Raw genomic sequence first — 15,395 nt, forward strand, 5'->3', positions numbered from 1 at the left:
GTATATATATATGAAAATTCTTAGTATAAGAATTTCCAATCAGGATTCAACGTACCAAGTTTTACGATTTTACCACATTTAAGCGATTATCGTAACGATTATATTTTGCACCAATCGTCCAGACTATACGGGTGGTGATTGCATGAATCTATGCAGCTCCTTGCTCGAACATATAAAAAGGACAATTGTCTAGCCACCATACATACCTCCAGATAGTTCTTCGCACGGGCGCACGTTAGAAAGGCAACTCGCTCTTTTGTGAAAAAGTGACTGAGAAATCTTTAAAAAATGGTGCCTATCGTCTTGCTGATCGCCTTCTTGACCTCATTGGGAAGCGGGCCATGTTTTTCGGGTACTTGCCCGGCGTGTCAAGCGCCTAAGGTACTACCGTATGGATGTCATCCGGGCAGTTTTCAGGCGGTATCGTCTGGAGAGTTGTGTGTTATCTGCGACGCCACGCTGGAGAAAAGTGGCCGGGGCAAGATTCCATCCTGCCCGCTTTTTGAGAGAACCTCCGCGTTGTGGCTCCGAAACTACCGGCTCGGTAACCTGACTTCGTCTGACGTGAGCCACCTAAAACATCTACGGAAGCTCTACATAGAACCAGGTAATAAGATCTGTATCTACGCTACAACAAAATCTTTTGTCTTATTTTTCTTGTTTTTTTTTCTTATGGAGAAAAAGACTTTCTTGTAAAAAGAAAGGTCAAGAATAATCAAGAAATCTCCTGTAAACCCTTTGTATGTTAATTCCTACACGAAGACTTTTATTCTTGTTTTTTTTCCTTAGCCGAAGAAAATATTTCTATTGCTGACAAGAATGTTCAAGAAATTAAAGAAGAAATTTCTTTTCCAGTCTTTACACAATATTTGCTTCTTGTTTGGTCAAATGGAAGATATGTCAGAATCTACCCTGCAGATTATTATTCTTGCCATAGACAAGTTTTTTGTTAAAGAGTTTTTTTTTCATTAGAATAAAATTCTTGAACTTTCTTGTTGTCTTTATGTAGAATATCTGAGAAACATAATTTTTGCTTTTCTTGCAATTATTTAAGAAGATGCAATAATTTTCATCTTCACTTTCTCGACCAAATACCCTTAAAAAAAGAAAAGCAAGCAATTACAAAACAAGTTATAACAAGCATAAAGTATTAGCAAATGTTCTTGATTTCCTTATCCATTAAGTTTGAGAAAGATATGTTTCTTGTTTTCACTGGCGATGTTTTAGAAGATATAAGAATGTTTGTAAACAAACATGACTGAATACTGATAAGAACAAGAGTTCGTAGACCTCAGGCCTGCATGAAATGTATTGGGTTTCTGTAGACCTATTGTGTATTTTTGCCTTTTTGTCTGTGGTACGTGGTTGGAAAAATGAGCTTTTTACCGTGTTGGTTGTGCACCATGCAAAAGTCTGACTCTGAAATTCCATTTTCTGAATTTGTAAGTTTGGACATGGATGAACATTACTTATTTTGGATTTCTTAAGTATGTAACCAACCACAGTACTTTGAAGTTGTTGAGACGCTACCTTTTTTTGTCTCAGATGGCCCATGCACATGTAGTTACTCTGTCACATGATATACTAATATCTTCCTATTTCAATGTACTGACCTAATGCAGCTGCTAAGTCTCCTTGGTTTGTGTTCTTCCAATGATATTCATTAAAGATTTATTTCTGGGGTGTTATTCACTTGACATCGGAATGTTACTTGCATAATTTGACCAATGATACTTTTATCTGTAGTTCCATAGACATTAGACAATATGAATAGTGGTAGCCCCCATGCAGCAGCAACAGTTAGTCCCCAGGGTGGTATGATATTTTCATTCAATCCATCCAACCCAAACCTAAATCTCCTGTAGTATCTAAGCCAAATTTAACAGCATAATTTACTATGAAAAATGTCCTTGTCAATCCCATTTATAGATGGCAAGCTGCTGGCAATGGAAGCTTTGAAAAGTTCAGAAGCTGTTGTAGTCAGAGCAAACACCCAGCAAACATCCCCGCAAACCAACGAGCAGTTGCTTAGAAGGGGAATTTCATCATATATTTGCCGCGACAAAATGCAACAAACGATACTGAATTTAAAACAGAACAAAGCTAAGCCTCCACCACTTAACCCTGCCTGTACCATAGATTAAGCAGGCCCAAAAACCAAGCGAATATGACTAGCCCAAAACAACAAATTACCTGTATACAGTATGGAAATGGCATTACCAAAGAAACAAAAAGAAACACAAGACAAATCATACACATACCTTTCTCTTATGCCCACACTATACAGTTCTCCTCCACATTAGAAAATTGCATCTTCTTCTGTTTAAGTTCAAGTTCAACCATGATTGCCAACAGGGTAAAGGAACTTGTACCGAAACTTAAAACTCAGTACTATACAGCTCTAGAAACACCACAAAGAGTAATAAGCAAACTCCAATTATACCTGACCAACAGATATATAATCTTGTACACTCCCGTCATCTGGCAAACTGTCAGTGCCACTAAGTAACCTGATACATTGAAGGTGGCCCAGGCCAGATGATGGTTCTACACCCAACCATAATCTGTTTTTAAAACCAAGCAGATATTGGGAGGATGCCCCAACCACACAAAAACAGGGTCAACCTATACAGTATCAAGTTCAAGCACTAGGAGGCCCAAAATCAAACCTGACCACCAGGACACCACAAACAACTCACGTACCAAATAGCAACACAATGGCACCTTGCGTTCCGGAGATACAGCGCACGCCCCGTGCCCGCACAAAAGGTAACCTAAAATGTCAAGTTCAAGCACCAAGGGCGCCAAAATCAAAATTGAGCATTATTCAGCCACCGCCGACACATGTGCTAAATATCATCGCGCCAGCACCAGCCGTTCAGAAGATATAACTCCGGAAACACCCCTCCCGGACACAAAATTCGACCTGCCGGGTCAAGTTCAAACGCGACAAGGCCCAAAGTCAATCCTAGGCAACAGGCAACAACCCCCCACCCATGCACCAAAAATCGTCGCAATCGCGCGTATCGTTCCGGACACACAGCGCCAAAAGTGCCCCAAAAACACAAAAAATGCCACCTTCAATGTCAAGGTCAAGCGCCAGGAGGCCCAAAATCACACCTGAGTGTCAGGCTACCATCCCCAACCCACGTACCAAAAATCGTCGTGCTCGCACCATCCGTTCACGAGATACAGCGCCCTACATCCCCGGCTACCGAAAAGTTCCCACCAGCATCAAAACCATACCTGCATACATGCAGGTAAAAAAGATAAAGTCTGAAACAAACAATGATAATATTCTTAAATGTTCTCATGTTCCTCATCAAGAAAGTTTAATAAAGATGATTCTTGTTTTTTCTTTATAATACTTATATTAATAATAAAAACAATAAATACATTTTCTCCTTGTATTCTTAGCAAACACTCAGAGCATACATATATGAAAAAAAAATTGACCCAGCATGATTTTCTTTTATTTCCATAATACGAAAGTTTAAGAAAGATATTTCTGTTGTTGTTTTTTTCTGGAAGAAAGTTAGATGTGCTAAGGATGATGGGAAATTACTCCCATCATCCTTTGCCGTTTTATTTTAATATTTACCGGTAGTCTGAGTTGGAAGCTACTGCTCTTTAGCTGTAATTTTTTGCCTTACGTCCATTAGATCTTACAATAACAGGGAACAGATATGGTGTGTTTAGTGAAGACAATTTTCTGCATCATGTGGACCTTGTTAACAACGTGGCTAGCTTTTTTAAAGTATAACCACCCTTCGGCGTAACACACCAGCTTCGCGGTGGTTATATTACACCGGACAACCTGTCACACCTAACCTAACCTAATCTATCTACATGTGTTATTCAAAAGTATCCGAAGAAGATGCCCCTATTGTGCTTGATGATAAAAAATTCCACGTCTACGATAGTTTTTAAAAAATGCGAATTTTTAAACACATCAGTTCTAGGATGTTAACTCTGGTACTTGAAGGCATGACTATTCCTTGTTCATTCTTGGAGCTGGCATTAGATACTTATCAGCATGCTTTGCTTCAGTAACCACTGCCATAACGTGATAGTTTCATGTCTTATTATAGGTAAAATTCTACATCTCGACAACCACACATTTGTTGGGTTCCATCGGTTATACACCCTGTCACTGAGTCACAACAAGCTGTCTTATGTTGGGAATGGATGGTTCAAAGGAGTTGAGGGCCATCTGAGTTTGTCTCACAACGAGATAGCATACATAGAGGACGAGGCGTTTGGTACCAGTGACCGCTGTCTACACATTGTCGCCTTGCATCTGCCGTGGAACAAGCTGACCGTCATCAAACCTGGCTACTTCAGACATCTGTGTGAGCTGGCGTTCTTGGATCTACGGCACAACAGGATTCGTGCCGTCGGAGAAGGTACGTTCAAAGTTGGATGATGTGACACTAACAACACTATTAAATATTTCCTTATTGCACTATAAGGTATGCAATTAAGCCTTACCTGGCCATCTGGATGCCCATCTTTTCTGTTAACTCAGTAAAAATGATATCTTATAGGTGTACATGTAAATCTAGGTGTACATGTAAAGCCCAATCGGTAAAAGATAAAATGGTGTTACAGTTCACTGACAGAGTGTATCATTGGTAGTTTGTCACTTATTATGTGATATTATGGTTTTAGTTGACAGTCAAAGAGCTGAAATACATGTTCTATGCATTGGGTAAAAGGTTAAGCAAACAAAGGATAAAATCGCAGACAAATCCTTTATTAGTTGGTCATATCGTTTTCATTTCCATATTGAGCATGAAATATTGTAAACACAACATGTAGAAATGTTTATATTTCAATAATCCATTATCATTCCAGGTAGTTTTGCTACCCTTCATCGCCTTCGAGTTCTGCGTCTTGCTGGTAACGAAATCAAGGCGGTAAGAACAACTTGGTTCCCGTCCATACAAGAGGAAAGACTTCTCAGCACTTTGGACCTGGCCCAGAATGAGATTCAGTACATCGAACCGGGCGTATTCAGGTTTCTTCCTCACATCGGTGACATCGATCTTTCGTACAACCGGATCGCAAGTCTACAAGAGAACCAATTGAAAATGGAAGATTCCAACTTTGACGTTTGGAGACTTCCTAGACTAAAGATAGTAGGAAATCCTTTTCGCTGCACGTGCGCTCTTAGGTGGTTGATGAAATCCTGTGATTCTCAGTTAACGGATTTGAGGCTTTTGACGTGCAGCTATCCAGGAGGTCTCCAAGGTAGGAACTTGTGCGAGTTTACAAGCGCCATGGTGGCATCGCTGCCGTGTCCCGCTCCAAGACTTACCATTGGTGCCTTGGATGGTGCCCGGACCTTCCGCTGTGAGATATGTTGGGAAGTAGAACCTCCCCATGTCAAGTGGACTCTGCCAAACGACACAAATGTCGTCATCACAGACGTGTCGTTTGGGACGGACACACACGTCAATCATGGTGACGTCAACATTACGACATCCCTGTACATGGACCCTGACGGATCCACATGTTGCCACTCAGAATCACTGTACGCTAATCGTTCAACACTGTCAAACAGTACCTGTAACTATGTGGGGAAGACTGTCTCTCTTCTGACAGCCAGCGAGATTTTGATGCAAAAATGGCGTGGCGAAGTCGTGTCTTGTACCGCACTGTTTCCTTCAGACGAAGCGTTGAATGTTTCAGCTCATTATAAATTGTCAACGTTCAGAACTGGTCCTAACGCCAGTGTCACTGAGTTTCCTACTTCGGGTGCAGAAACATTGACAGAAGCTGGTGAAGGAAAACACCATGTAGTGTTCCTCCTGAACTCAGAAGTGAACAACTTTTCAATTAATCCTTTGGATCTGGTCATAACTGCCCTTTTCACATCTTCAGTTGTTGCCTTGTCTTCTTTCGTCGGTCTTGTACTATATAAAAATATATTCAAGAAGCGTCAAGAGAATTCGAGCGACTGTCATACGGAAAACCAACATGGCGCCGACCAGTTCTCCCATCATACCTACGAGACTGTGGAAGACCAGCCCCAACCGGTTCACCAGTATGACGTCATACCGGATCATCAGAACACAGACGATATCATCACGCCGTACGGACAAGCTGCCATGTCAGGCGCCTATGGTATGGGGACAACAACGGCGGCAACAGCTAGTAGGAGTCAAAGGACTGAGAACTCAAGACCAGATACCCCTTATCCTAAACGAAAGAAACCACAAGGAGAAAGTAGAAGCGTCACTTCATTGTGATACAACCTCCAAACTTCTTGATATGCCAGTGTTTACGTTAGAGCAGCGCAGGCATGTTCTAACAACAGGACTGAAATCATTTCTCATAAAGACATAGACAGGCCTGTTAAAGAAAACTATGTGTTGGCACTATATCATTGTGAAAACGTTCAGCTCATTTGTCCCAAAATGACAGATATGTATCATTTTGAAGATGGGGCAGGAGAAGGAGAAGAAACATCAGGATAAGCAAGATATTTTAATATTCCATACCTATGGTATGGTTGAAATATAAGAAAGTTTGTGACAAGACTTGAAGAGATAAAACACTGTGCCACAATAAACAAAAAACAAGATTTATATCATATTCCGTGATGCAGTAAGTGACATTGGTGTCAACATTAAAATCATCAAACAGAATAAGATTAGCATTCCTTTGACAAAGAAAACTAACGTGTATCACCGGAGCACATCTCTATTCATATCTGGATTATGCTGCAAACCGGTATCTCTGCTTACAAAATTCCCTGACTAACAAGAAAAGTGCTTTTGAAGTTGTCATTTACGATGTGTATATATGAATGGAATAAACTATAAAAGCTCACTTAATCAAAGTTAACCTAAAGGAATAAGTAGAAGATAACGATGGCTGTCCTTGATTAAACTTGCAAAACGTTTAGTGATCTAAATCCATTAGCAAAGAGATCATATGCTTAGCATGTGACTAAGTCAGTTCTAATGGTATATGCATGCTAGTCGGCAATTACTACAAATGTACCTTTTTCTAACAAATAAAAAATTAAAAAATTACATTTCGGGCGCCTATGGTATGGAGACAACATTGGCGTCAACAGCTAGAAGTTTTCAAAGGACTGGGAATCCAAAACAAGATATATGCTAAATGAAAAAAAAAAAACGTGAGAAGAAAACAAAAGCGTCACTTCATTGAGCTACATCCTCCAAGCTTGATATGTCAGTGTTAACATTAGAGCAATGTAGGCATGTTCTAACAACAGGACTAAAAATGTTTCATGTTCTCATAAAGTCATAGACAGGCCTTGGTGAAGAAAAGCATGAATCATAGACACTTCACCCTTGTGCTTAATGTCATGTCAGTTGGCCCCAAAATGACAGGTGAATCGATTTGAAGGTGTGACTTGAAAATGAGAAGAAACATCAGGAAAAGCAAAATAATTCAACCCAAAGATGTGGTATGGTTAAAATATAATAAAGCTTGTAGCAAGACCTAAATGGATAAAAAAAACACTTTACCAGGGCCGCGATAGCATTCGATACGGGTGTTCCGTACCAGGTGATAATTTTCCGTATCACACAGGCTTCTAAACTGAGTAGTTTGGCACCAGTTAGAATACACCTTGAATTCCGTTCAATACTTATCCAATTTAAATTCACCTCGAAAGTTTTGATCATGACAAAAACATTCAGGTAGCTATAGGCCCCAAGAATGGCATGAAGTTAGATGGCCCAAGATAGGAAGGACTGGAAGAAGTTCGTCAGTGCCTTATGCTCCACCAAAGGGAGCGAAGAGGATTGGGTACTAGGTACTAGATAGACATCAAGAATGGGCACAACTATCTGGAATGCAGTGAGAATGTCTATAATGCACTATGAATACGCAGGATGTATACATAGAATTTTCATCCAAATGGCATTCCGGCTCATTTCGTCTCTCATGTGAAGGTGGTTACCACCAGAAAGTTTTTACAGGTCACTTAGTACTGCGGTGACAACAATGGGGACAACAACGGTAACACTAGTTTCATATCAACAGATTGTTTTCAAAACGTATCGTCAGAAAAGATAGTCCTAGTGTTTTTACAATAAACTCACAGGGACACTACATAAGCTATCAATAACCTGTGACGTCATAAATACTTGACTAATGTTGTCATTGCCTGTTGTCTGTTCCTGGTCAACACTGATAAGGCCATGTTGATTTGATTATATGGATGACATTCGCTGGAAACCCCAAAAACTCATGAGAGCTTGCGAATAAAAGAAGTTTGACCAAAAAATAATGCCTTCATTATGAAATCTAAGTGGTCAGGAAGGTGCAACAAATAACTAAGCACACATAGTATTGTATACCGAACAATAGATAATTCATTTTTGTTCTTTCATATCTCCTTTGACCTTGGAATTGATGTTTGGCCTGCATATGTTTTTGAATATCCCATGGCAGATATTTGCTCATTTTGCAGCTGCTTTGTACGATTTACTAGCCTGGTATCCAGTCGTATTATAGCTCCCGAGTCTCTTCTCTTCGTAATTGCTATATTACGGCTGGATTCCAGGCTACGATTTACAACATGGTTGAAAAACTGTTTTTTGGACACGGCTGAAAATTTGGTACGCGTGCAGATGTCATCCATATAATCAAATCGACATGGCCTAACGGTAAAAGAAAATTGCAATGCACAATGTAAAATGTAGATAGTCTTTATTCTTGTAGAAATTGTATGATATGTCATTTGAAACTATAAATTCAACACATAATATGAACTCGAGATGACATATACGTAGCCTCAGCAGACGTATACATTTACATTACAGTCATGGTTTTACCTTTTGCTTCTTACTTGTTTTTATGTTCTGTACATGTATATGGTGATACAGGCCACGGGAGTGGGTGTAAGCCAGACTCCATTTCTGTTCTTTGTGGGTTACCCCGGTAACTCGATCGTCTTTCTGCTCAAAATGAAAATTTTCTCCTTCGGCAGAAAGAGGTACCTCAAAGAAACTTTTGACGTTTTGTTGTGAATAGTCGCATTTATGACAACCGCACTTGCTAAAAAGTGTGTCCAAACTGTTCATAAAGTTTTCAAGGCAACTCATATTGAGTCCCGTAGGAGTAAGTGAACAGTTCACATATTCTAACAGTTCCTGTAGTCTGTTCCACACCCAAAGAGTCTTCGGAAAATTACTCCTAGAATTAAAGATATATGTCAACAAAGGACATTGAAGTGAATAGCTTGATTTATCAACAAAGGGGTTACCGACTATGTCCACCCGCGGTGAGATGCTAATGAGAAGGCTTAGACTTTCTGTGATTTTTTTGGTACTCTCAGAAAGTTCATATTTTAACTTTCTATCTCTTACAAGTGCCATATTTAAATTATGTCTTAACTCATCGATCATTTCACACTTGTCTTCCATGAAATCCCTACATATTGACGATATGACTTTTCTGCTGTCACAAAGGAAACAGTTCTTTAGAATTGTCTTTAATTTATCGATATCAGACTTTGCAGATTTGTTGTGTCCCGCATGCAGCTGTACCTGCGTGAAAAGACCTACAAATACTCCCATCGTCTTTTCCAGTTTAGCGATGCGAGGGAGTTTTGAAGCTTTTAGCCAGCCTAAAAGTTTCTTGAGTTCAAAACTCGTGGCCTTTAATACCTTAAGTTGCTCTTTTGAAGATTGTATTCGGTGGTTGATTTTTGCAATCATGGACCGTACCAGATGGCAGGCATCAACTGGTTTCTTCATTAACCGTAGATGGTGGCGAATTCCCCACCACGTGCACCCTTTATAGTTGTTTTCTATTAAAGCTAAAGTCTCTGATAGAGCTGCACAGTGTTCTGTGGGTATACGTAGTGTCGAATATTGCCCATGTTTTGACCCCTGCCCTGCAGCGCTCTGACCAGTGATTTTCTCAAACTGACGTGCCATGATTGTTGCTATATACTTAAAGCTTACATCACTATGGAACGATTGATATGCTAATGGGAAGACAGAATCTTGTTGTGAATTGATAAGTATGTCTGATTTTCTAAACTTAGAATTTTGTGTGCTAGTTAGAGACAAGACACTCTTCAGCACTCCTGGGTCACCTAACAAATCGTGCCAATCTTCACGAGCAAATTCTAGGATATCAAACTGTTTACTCTCCCTGGGCAGTCCTAGCATCACTTCAAAGTATCTGTTAGTACACGTAGAGGTGTCCATGTAGCGGTAGTATGTCTGCAGAACAATAGTGACAATCTTTATAGCTTTCTGTATGACACTTCTGTATGGTTGCAGCAAGGGCGCAAAGCTCCCCATCGAATTGCAGCAACGCAATGTTTGTATGTCTTTTGTGTCATCATGGCAATTAACTTCATCATCACACTGCTTTATAACCATGACTTGATCCTTCATTAATAGATACTCACGTGGGTATTGTTGCTGAATGAGTGTTACTGCACTTCTTGTTAACGTTGAGAACGCTAACCCAAGGTCTTCTGGCTTTGCAATTGGGTTTGGGCTTAAAAGCATATTTTCTACCATATCAAGCGAAACTTCGTCAATATATATAGGTACAAGCCAGGCAAATGACGTAAGGAGTCTAGAATAATCAACTTTGTTAAGTTTGCCACTTTGAAGAAGTCTCTTATAAAGGAAGAAAGACATATCTTTTAGTGACGTCATGACCTGGTTGATTTCACAGGAAGTCGATTGCAAGCCGATGTCATGTAGCTCTATGTATCCCATTACCCTGAACAGGCTATCCGCTATGTTTACCAGTAAGCTAATAGTTACTTTGCCATTAGAAGGACACGACAGTAGAGTGCTCCTAAGAGAGTTTACATAATCAAGAATGTGACAGGACAAATCATGAGTAGAATGCTGTCTTAGAAGTATGAGCACTTGACCAAGGAGTAGAAGGAACGCCTCATCACATTCACCCCATTGGCAAATAAACTCAGCGGACTTTCTCATGAAATTGTAGGTACCATTGATGGAAAGGTTTGTTTGGTACTTGTCGATATTTAGGGCCAGATAATGCAGATGATTATTTAGGATTTCTGCCTGCACCCTGGAGGTGTCATTGCTAAGTAACATTGTCGAGTATTTGAATGCCTTCTCCAAATGTGCGAGTCTCAAGGATTCGTTCAATTCTGCTACAACAACTTCTTGTACTATCCTGTGCACACTAAAAGCACAAGGCTGAAAGGCATGGCATCGGGAAGCCAGGGAAAATCTCTCTAGGTTTGCGACCATTTCCATCATATCTAATTTGTCCAGTCGCATTGAAGTATTCAAGAGCTTTGCAAAGTTTTCGTTGTAGGGTTTGGGACAAGGAATACAGTCTGGGCTCATAAATGAGGTCATGTTCAAAAGTACAGAGGCGCTAGGAGACAGCTGGCGCAGAGTGCAATCTAATGTTTGGCGAATATTCCTGTTTGCAACCTGTTCGATATCCATTTTATCCAGCAAGTCTACTTTCTTAGCGGCGTTAGCTCTGGTGTATTTGTCATAATACTCTTTGATAGAGCAGCCGGTTGTCTCAATGTATGCATACGCCAGCTGTAGGGCCAATGGGTGATGGCCGAGCGATCTGCCTAGACTCTCCACCCATCTACGGTCATCTTCACCGCTAGATCTGACTGTTTTGTTAAACAATGCCTGGGCCTCAGTATCGCTGAACGGAGGGAGACTGACCACTGAAATACGCTCCTTATCAAGTCTTAGGTTTTCCTGGGAGGTTAGAAGAATATGCCTTGTCTCTGTGATGCTGTGGGGAAGTAGGGACTCCAACTCTTTCATGGTTTCTCTGACTGCCCCATCAACTACTAGCAACCAATATCGTGACTTTGTCAGGTACTTTCTAAACTGCATTGTTACAGACTTACAGCTCATTTCATCACTAGAGTGTACAGATTCTTCCCTGGTTAGACTAACGTAAGAGCTGTAGTGACTGATACTAGCACACAGGTCGCCCTTACTCGCTAACCTGACCCAGAACACCCCACCAGGGTACCTCTCCGCACGCCTGTGTCCGTACTCAATAGCCAATGATGTCTTCCCGACTCCGCCCAGCCCTCTGATGAGGCAGGTCCGGTTCTGTTTAAGACACGCGTCGATCTTGCCGAAGACGTCTTCCCGTCCCACGAAATTCTTCATACGGCGAGGAAAGACGACCATGAAGGATGTGTCTGAAACAGATTCATATCTTTATTACCGGTGTGATGAAAGGAAAACAATCCTGTCACCAAATACATCGTTACCTTAACCAAACACTGGGCGATAGTGCACCCACCAACACACTTGTCCGAACATCAACGATTTTACAAATCGTTCAACGAATATCATGGCTAAAGGACGATTTGTCGGGGATTTAATTTGGCGTTGTGTTGTGTTTTTATCATACTTTACATCAAATTTTTATTATTAAGTCAAAGGTCAAACCAATCGAAATTTGGTTTTCGTACAGTCGCTCAGAAATCGCGTTCTGGTGACGAGAGGCACTAAATGATATGTTGCTAAATCGTCTTCAACGTCGGGACACTCACCATTCATTCCGCCAGTGTAGTAAACAGTGACCATCCAGGCACAGATCAACAGCGTTAAGAGGAGCATACTAACGGTACCTAGTCATTTCATGGGTCACTTTGTGACATCTGCAAAACAGACTTAGTATATTAACCGTCGATAAAGTTTATGCAAAATCATTGAATGCTAATGGTTCAATGGTACGAACACATCTTACTATAGAGTAGGTAAAGAAACTAGCTATAGGTTTCGTCATCAGCCGAGTCCAGCCTTCGACATGTTTACAGAATATAGAGTGTTCGATTTGTTTGAATAGAAACCAACACATGTCAAAGAGCCATACGACATCGTGCTACAAAGTCCGGCTACAAAGTACAGAAGAGGTCGTCATCTTTCAAATATTTACTAGTAGCAAACAGAAAAATTGGGGTGGTGAAACTCATCGCACAGTCATCGATCTTTGATACCAAGCAGAAACAAACGAACAATCGTATGAAGAGAGCAAATAGTTTAAAACTTATGTGGTATTGAGGGGACACAAAGGAGACATGTCATAATCAAAAGTCTTAGAATTTAACAGCAAATGATCAGCAAATGTACTGCAAACAAGCAGGGAAAAGTCAACCACCTTGCGGGCGCCGTCCAAGATCTTTCTTTCTTTTCTCTCCTCTCCTCACAGCTGTGTGAAGACGTGCCCGACTCTGTAGTAGCTGGCTGACAAGGTGACGATATGGAACTTCCTTCAAGCTTTCAATAAAGTCGTCAAAACCGTCGTACGGTAACTCTGTGGTGGCAACCGCGTAGAATACAGTGAACTAGGTCCATTTTAAGTTGGTTGCAAAATCATATTTTCATGGAACTTTTGTGGTATTGAGGACGTAAAATCCCAGAGTAATTTTCACCATGAAATTTCGTCCAAATCATTCAGATCTGCATCAAACTGCAAACTTTTCATGCATCTAAAATGTATACAAACTGTCTAAATACTTGCTTTAAATTTACTCAGACCGTCGTTGAATAGTATTAGTAGTAGCCTGCGATACCTGAATTTTGCTTCGCATTTGTTGTTGACAAGACCTATCTGATTGGATGACTAAGCTAACCAATGGGACGAAGGGTTGAGCCTCAGTGCCAGCAACCTTTGGACTTGGGAGTAATGGGCACCTACAAAGGTTTTCTGGGACATCAGCAAAACTTCATGAATTAGTGACATATTGTGTGTAGATTTCAAGTAAACAATACGGAAAGAAACTCAGGAAAACATTACTTCAACCTTAAACGCTACCTACGTGACATTCGAGATTAGGGAACAGAAGGACTATTAATTAGTAGGCAGAACACCCCTGATTTTCTACAGATATCAAAGCACAGCCAGCAGTAGGTGCCAGTTCATCCACCCAGGCTACGGTTTGTCATGCTTACATGAAACTCACAGAGCCGGCTATCACAGCACTACGAACATGGCAGCCAAGATGTCATTCAGTCTACTATTAAGGTACAATACACATGAAGCAGCCGAACATTAAAGTGTTTTAGATTACGGTTGATTTTTCATGTAGCTTGAAAATTGTTCGAAAGTTTTTGTAGCCTAAACGTACCCAACAGTTTGTCCAGTAGCGCCCTGGCGCCGCAGTGTGGCCCCTCTGTTCTCGCCTTGGCCCGGATGAACCCCGGGTCTCCGTCCCTCCAGTGGACCGTGCTGTACCGCAGGGCTTGTACCGGGTCCATGTCACGGGCAATATCGTCATAGCAGTCCAGAATAACTTGTCGGTGCAGGGGATCCATAGCGGCTACAAACAGTGAACGGTTTACAAAGTGGTAAATTACTTCCGGGTATTCTGGTCACGTGCGGCGATAACTTTCGATGACGTCACTGTTCAAATTAGTCCCAATCAATATATTATATTCTTCTTTGTAAATTTGCAGTTGCCGCAACTTTGGCCATTCCCTTGTGTATTGGGTAGCGAATGGTTTGTACCCCATGATTTGGTAGTTTAGAAAATCAGTAGTAGTAGACACTTGAGTGAAGCGTTCGGTGCGGATGGATTTGTGAAGCTTAAGTAGTATTCAGTTTCGGGTGGTAGTTTTCCGCCGTTCTTTTCGACCTTAGTGGCGTTGCTTTATTCTAAGTTTGTCGCACACTTGCCCCTCTATGTTTAAGTTTTTTTCTTTACTTAGATATGAGGAACTGTTTTGCAGAACTACCGGATTGCAGGTGCAGAATTGAATGATGTGCCCAGCTGGTTAATCGTAGGACAGATTCAGTCTACAACGAGCATAATCTAAGCCCGAAAATACGAGGAAGGGGGCTGTCAATTTTTCATAGCGATAACCATACTGCAATAAGGGAAAAGATGTAGTCTCTACCAGACTCCGGATCACTGGAAAATCGTAGAAATGGAACAAATAGAGGAGTAAGCCGGTCAGAGGAATATAACCGGCCAGGGAACAGCACGCGATCTACGGCCGGTTATATTCCACTGGCCGGCTTACTCCTCTATTTGATCCATTTCTACGATTTTTCCAGCGATCCGGAGTCTGGTAGAGACTAGAAAAGATCCCACTAAAAGCAAAAAAGTGTAAAGGAGCACTGTAGAATTGTGACTTTCTCTTCTGCCCATAGCACCCAGGGATTACTATCGTTATATGGCTCTGCTCATTACATGCTGTACTGTTGTTTGCTTGATTGTGTTCAGCACCAAGGACAGGTATGTTCACTTATGGGCGTGTGGTGTTCATCGCCAGGGACAAGTTAATTTGATTACCTATGTGCATGGTGATTAGCACCAAGGACATGTGTATTTGTTTGGCTAGACAAGCTCATGCGGCCACACATGTTTACTTTGACTACCGAGCTCTGTGAACCCCCCAAAACTGGAAATGACT

At 41.0% G+C, this 15,395-nt stretch overlaps 2 protein-coding genes across 4 annotated transcripts in view; both read right to left on the reverse strand.

Moving 5' to 3' along the window:
• LOC118426514 (coiled-coil domain-containing protein 157-like) overlaps positions 1 to 15,395 on the reverse strand; it is a 1,184,186-nt gene that overhangs the window by 858,159 nt on the left and 310,632 nt on the right. The window lies entirely within an intron of this gene.
• Positions 8,330 to 14,326, reverse strand: LOC118426511. Of its 2 annotated transcripts, XM_035835962.1 has the most exons (4): positions 14,108 to 14,326; positions 13,138 to 13,293; positions 12,530 to 12,637; positions 8,330 to 12,172 (listed from the first exon to the last, which is right to left on the reverse strand). In XM_035835962.1, the coding sequence occupies exons 3-4, from the start codon at positions 12,594 to 12,596 to the stop codon at positions 8,808 to 8,810; spliced, it is 3,432 nt and encodes a 1,143-aa protein (XP_035691855.1). In that variant the 5' UTR covers positions 12,597 to 12,637; positions 13,138 to 13,293; positions 14,108 to 14,326; the 3' UTR covers positions 8,330 to 8,807. The 2 variants fall into 2 exon arrangements, with proteins under 2 accessions (XP_035691855.1, XP_035691856.1); XM_035835963.1 differs by lacking the exon at positions 14,108 to 14,326 and having other exon boundaries at positions 13,138 to 13,712.

Source organism: Branchiostoma floridae, chromosome 11 (genome assembly GCF_000003815.2).
Source record: "Branchiostoma floridae strain S238N-H82 chromosome 11, Bfl_VNyyK, whole genome shotgun sequence".
Lineage (NCBI taxonomy): Eukaryota > Metazoa > Chordata > Leptocardii > Amphioxiformes > Branchiostomatidae > Branchiostoma > Branchiostoma floridae.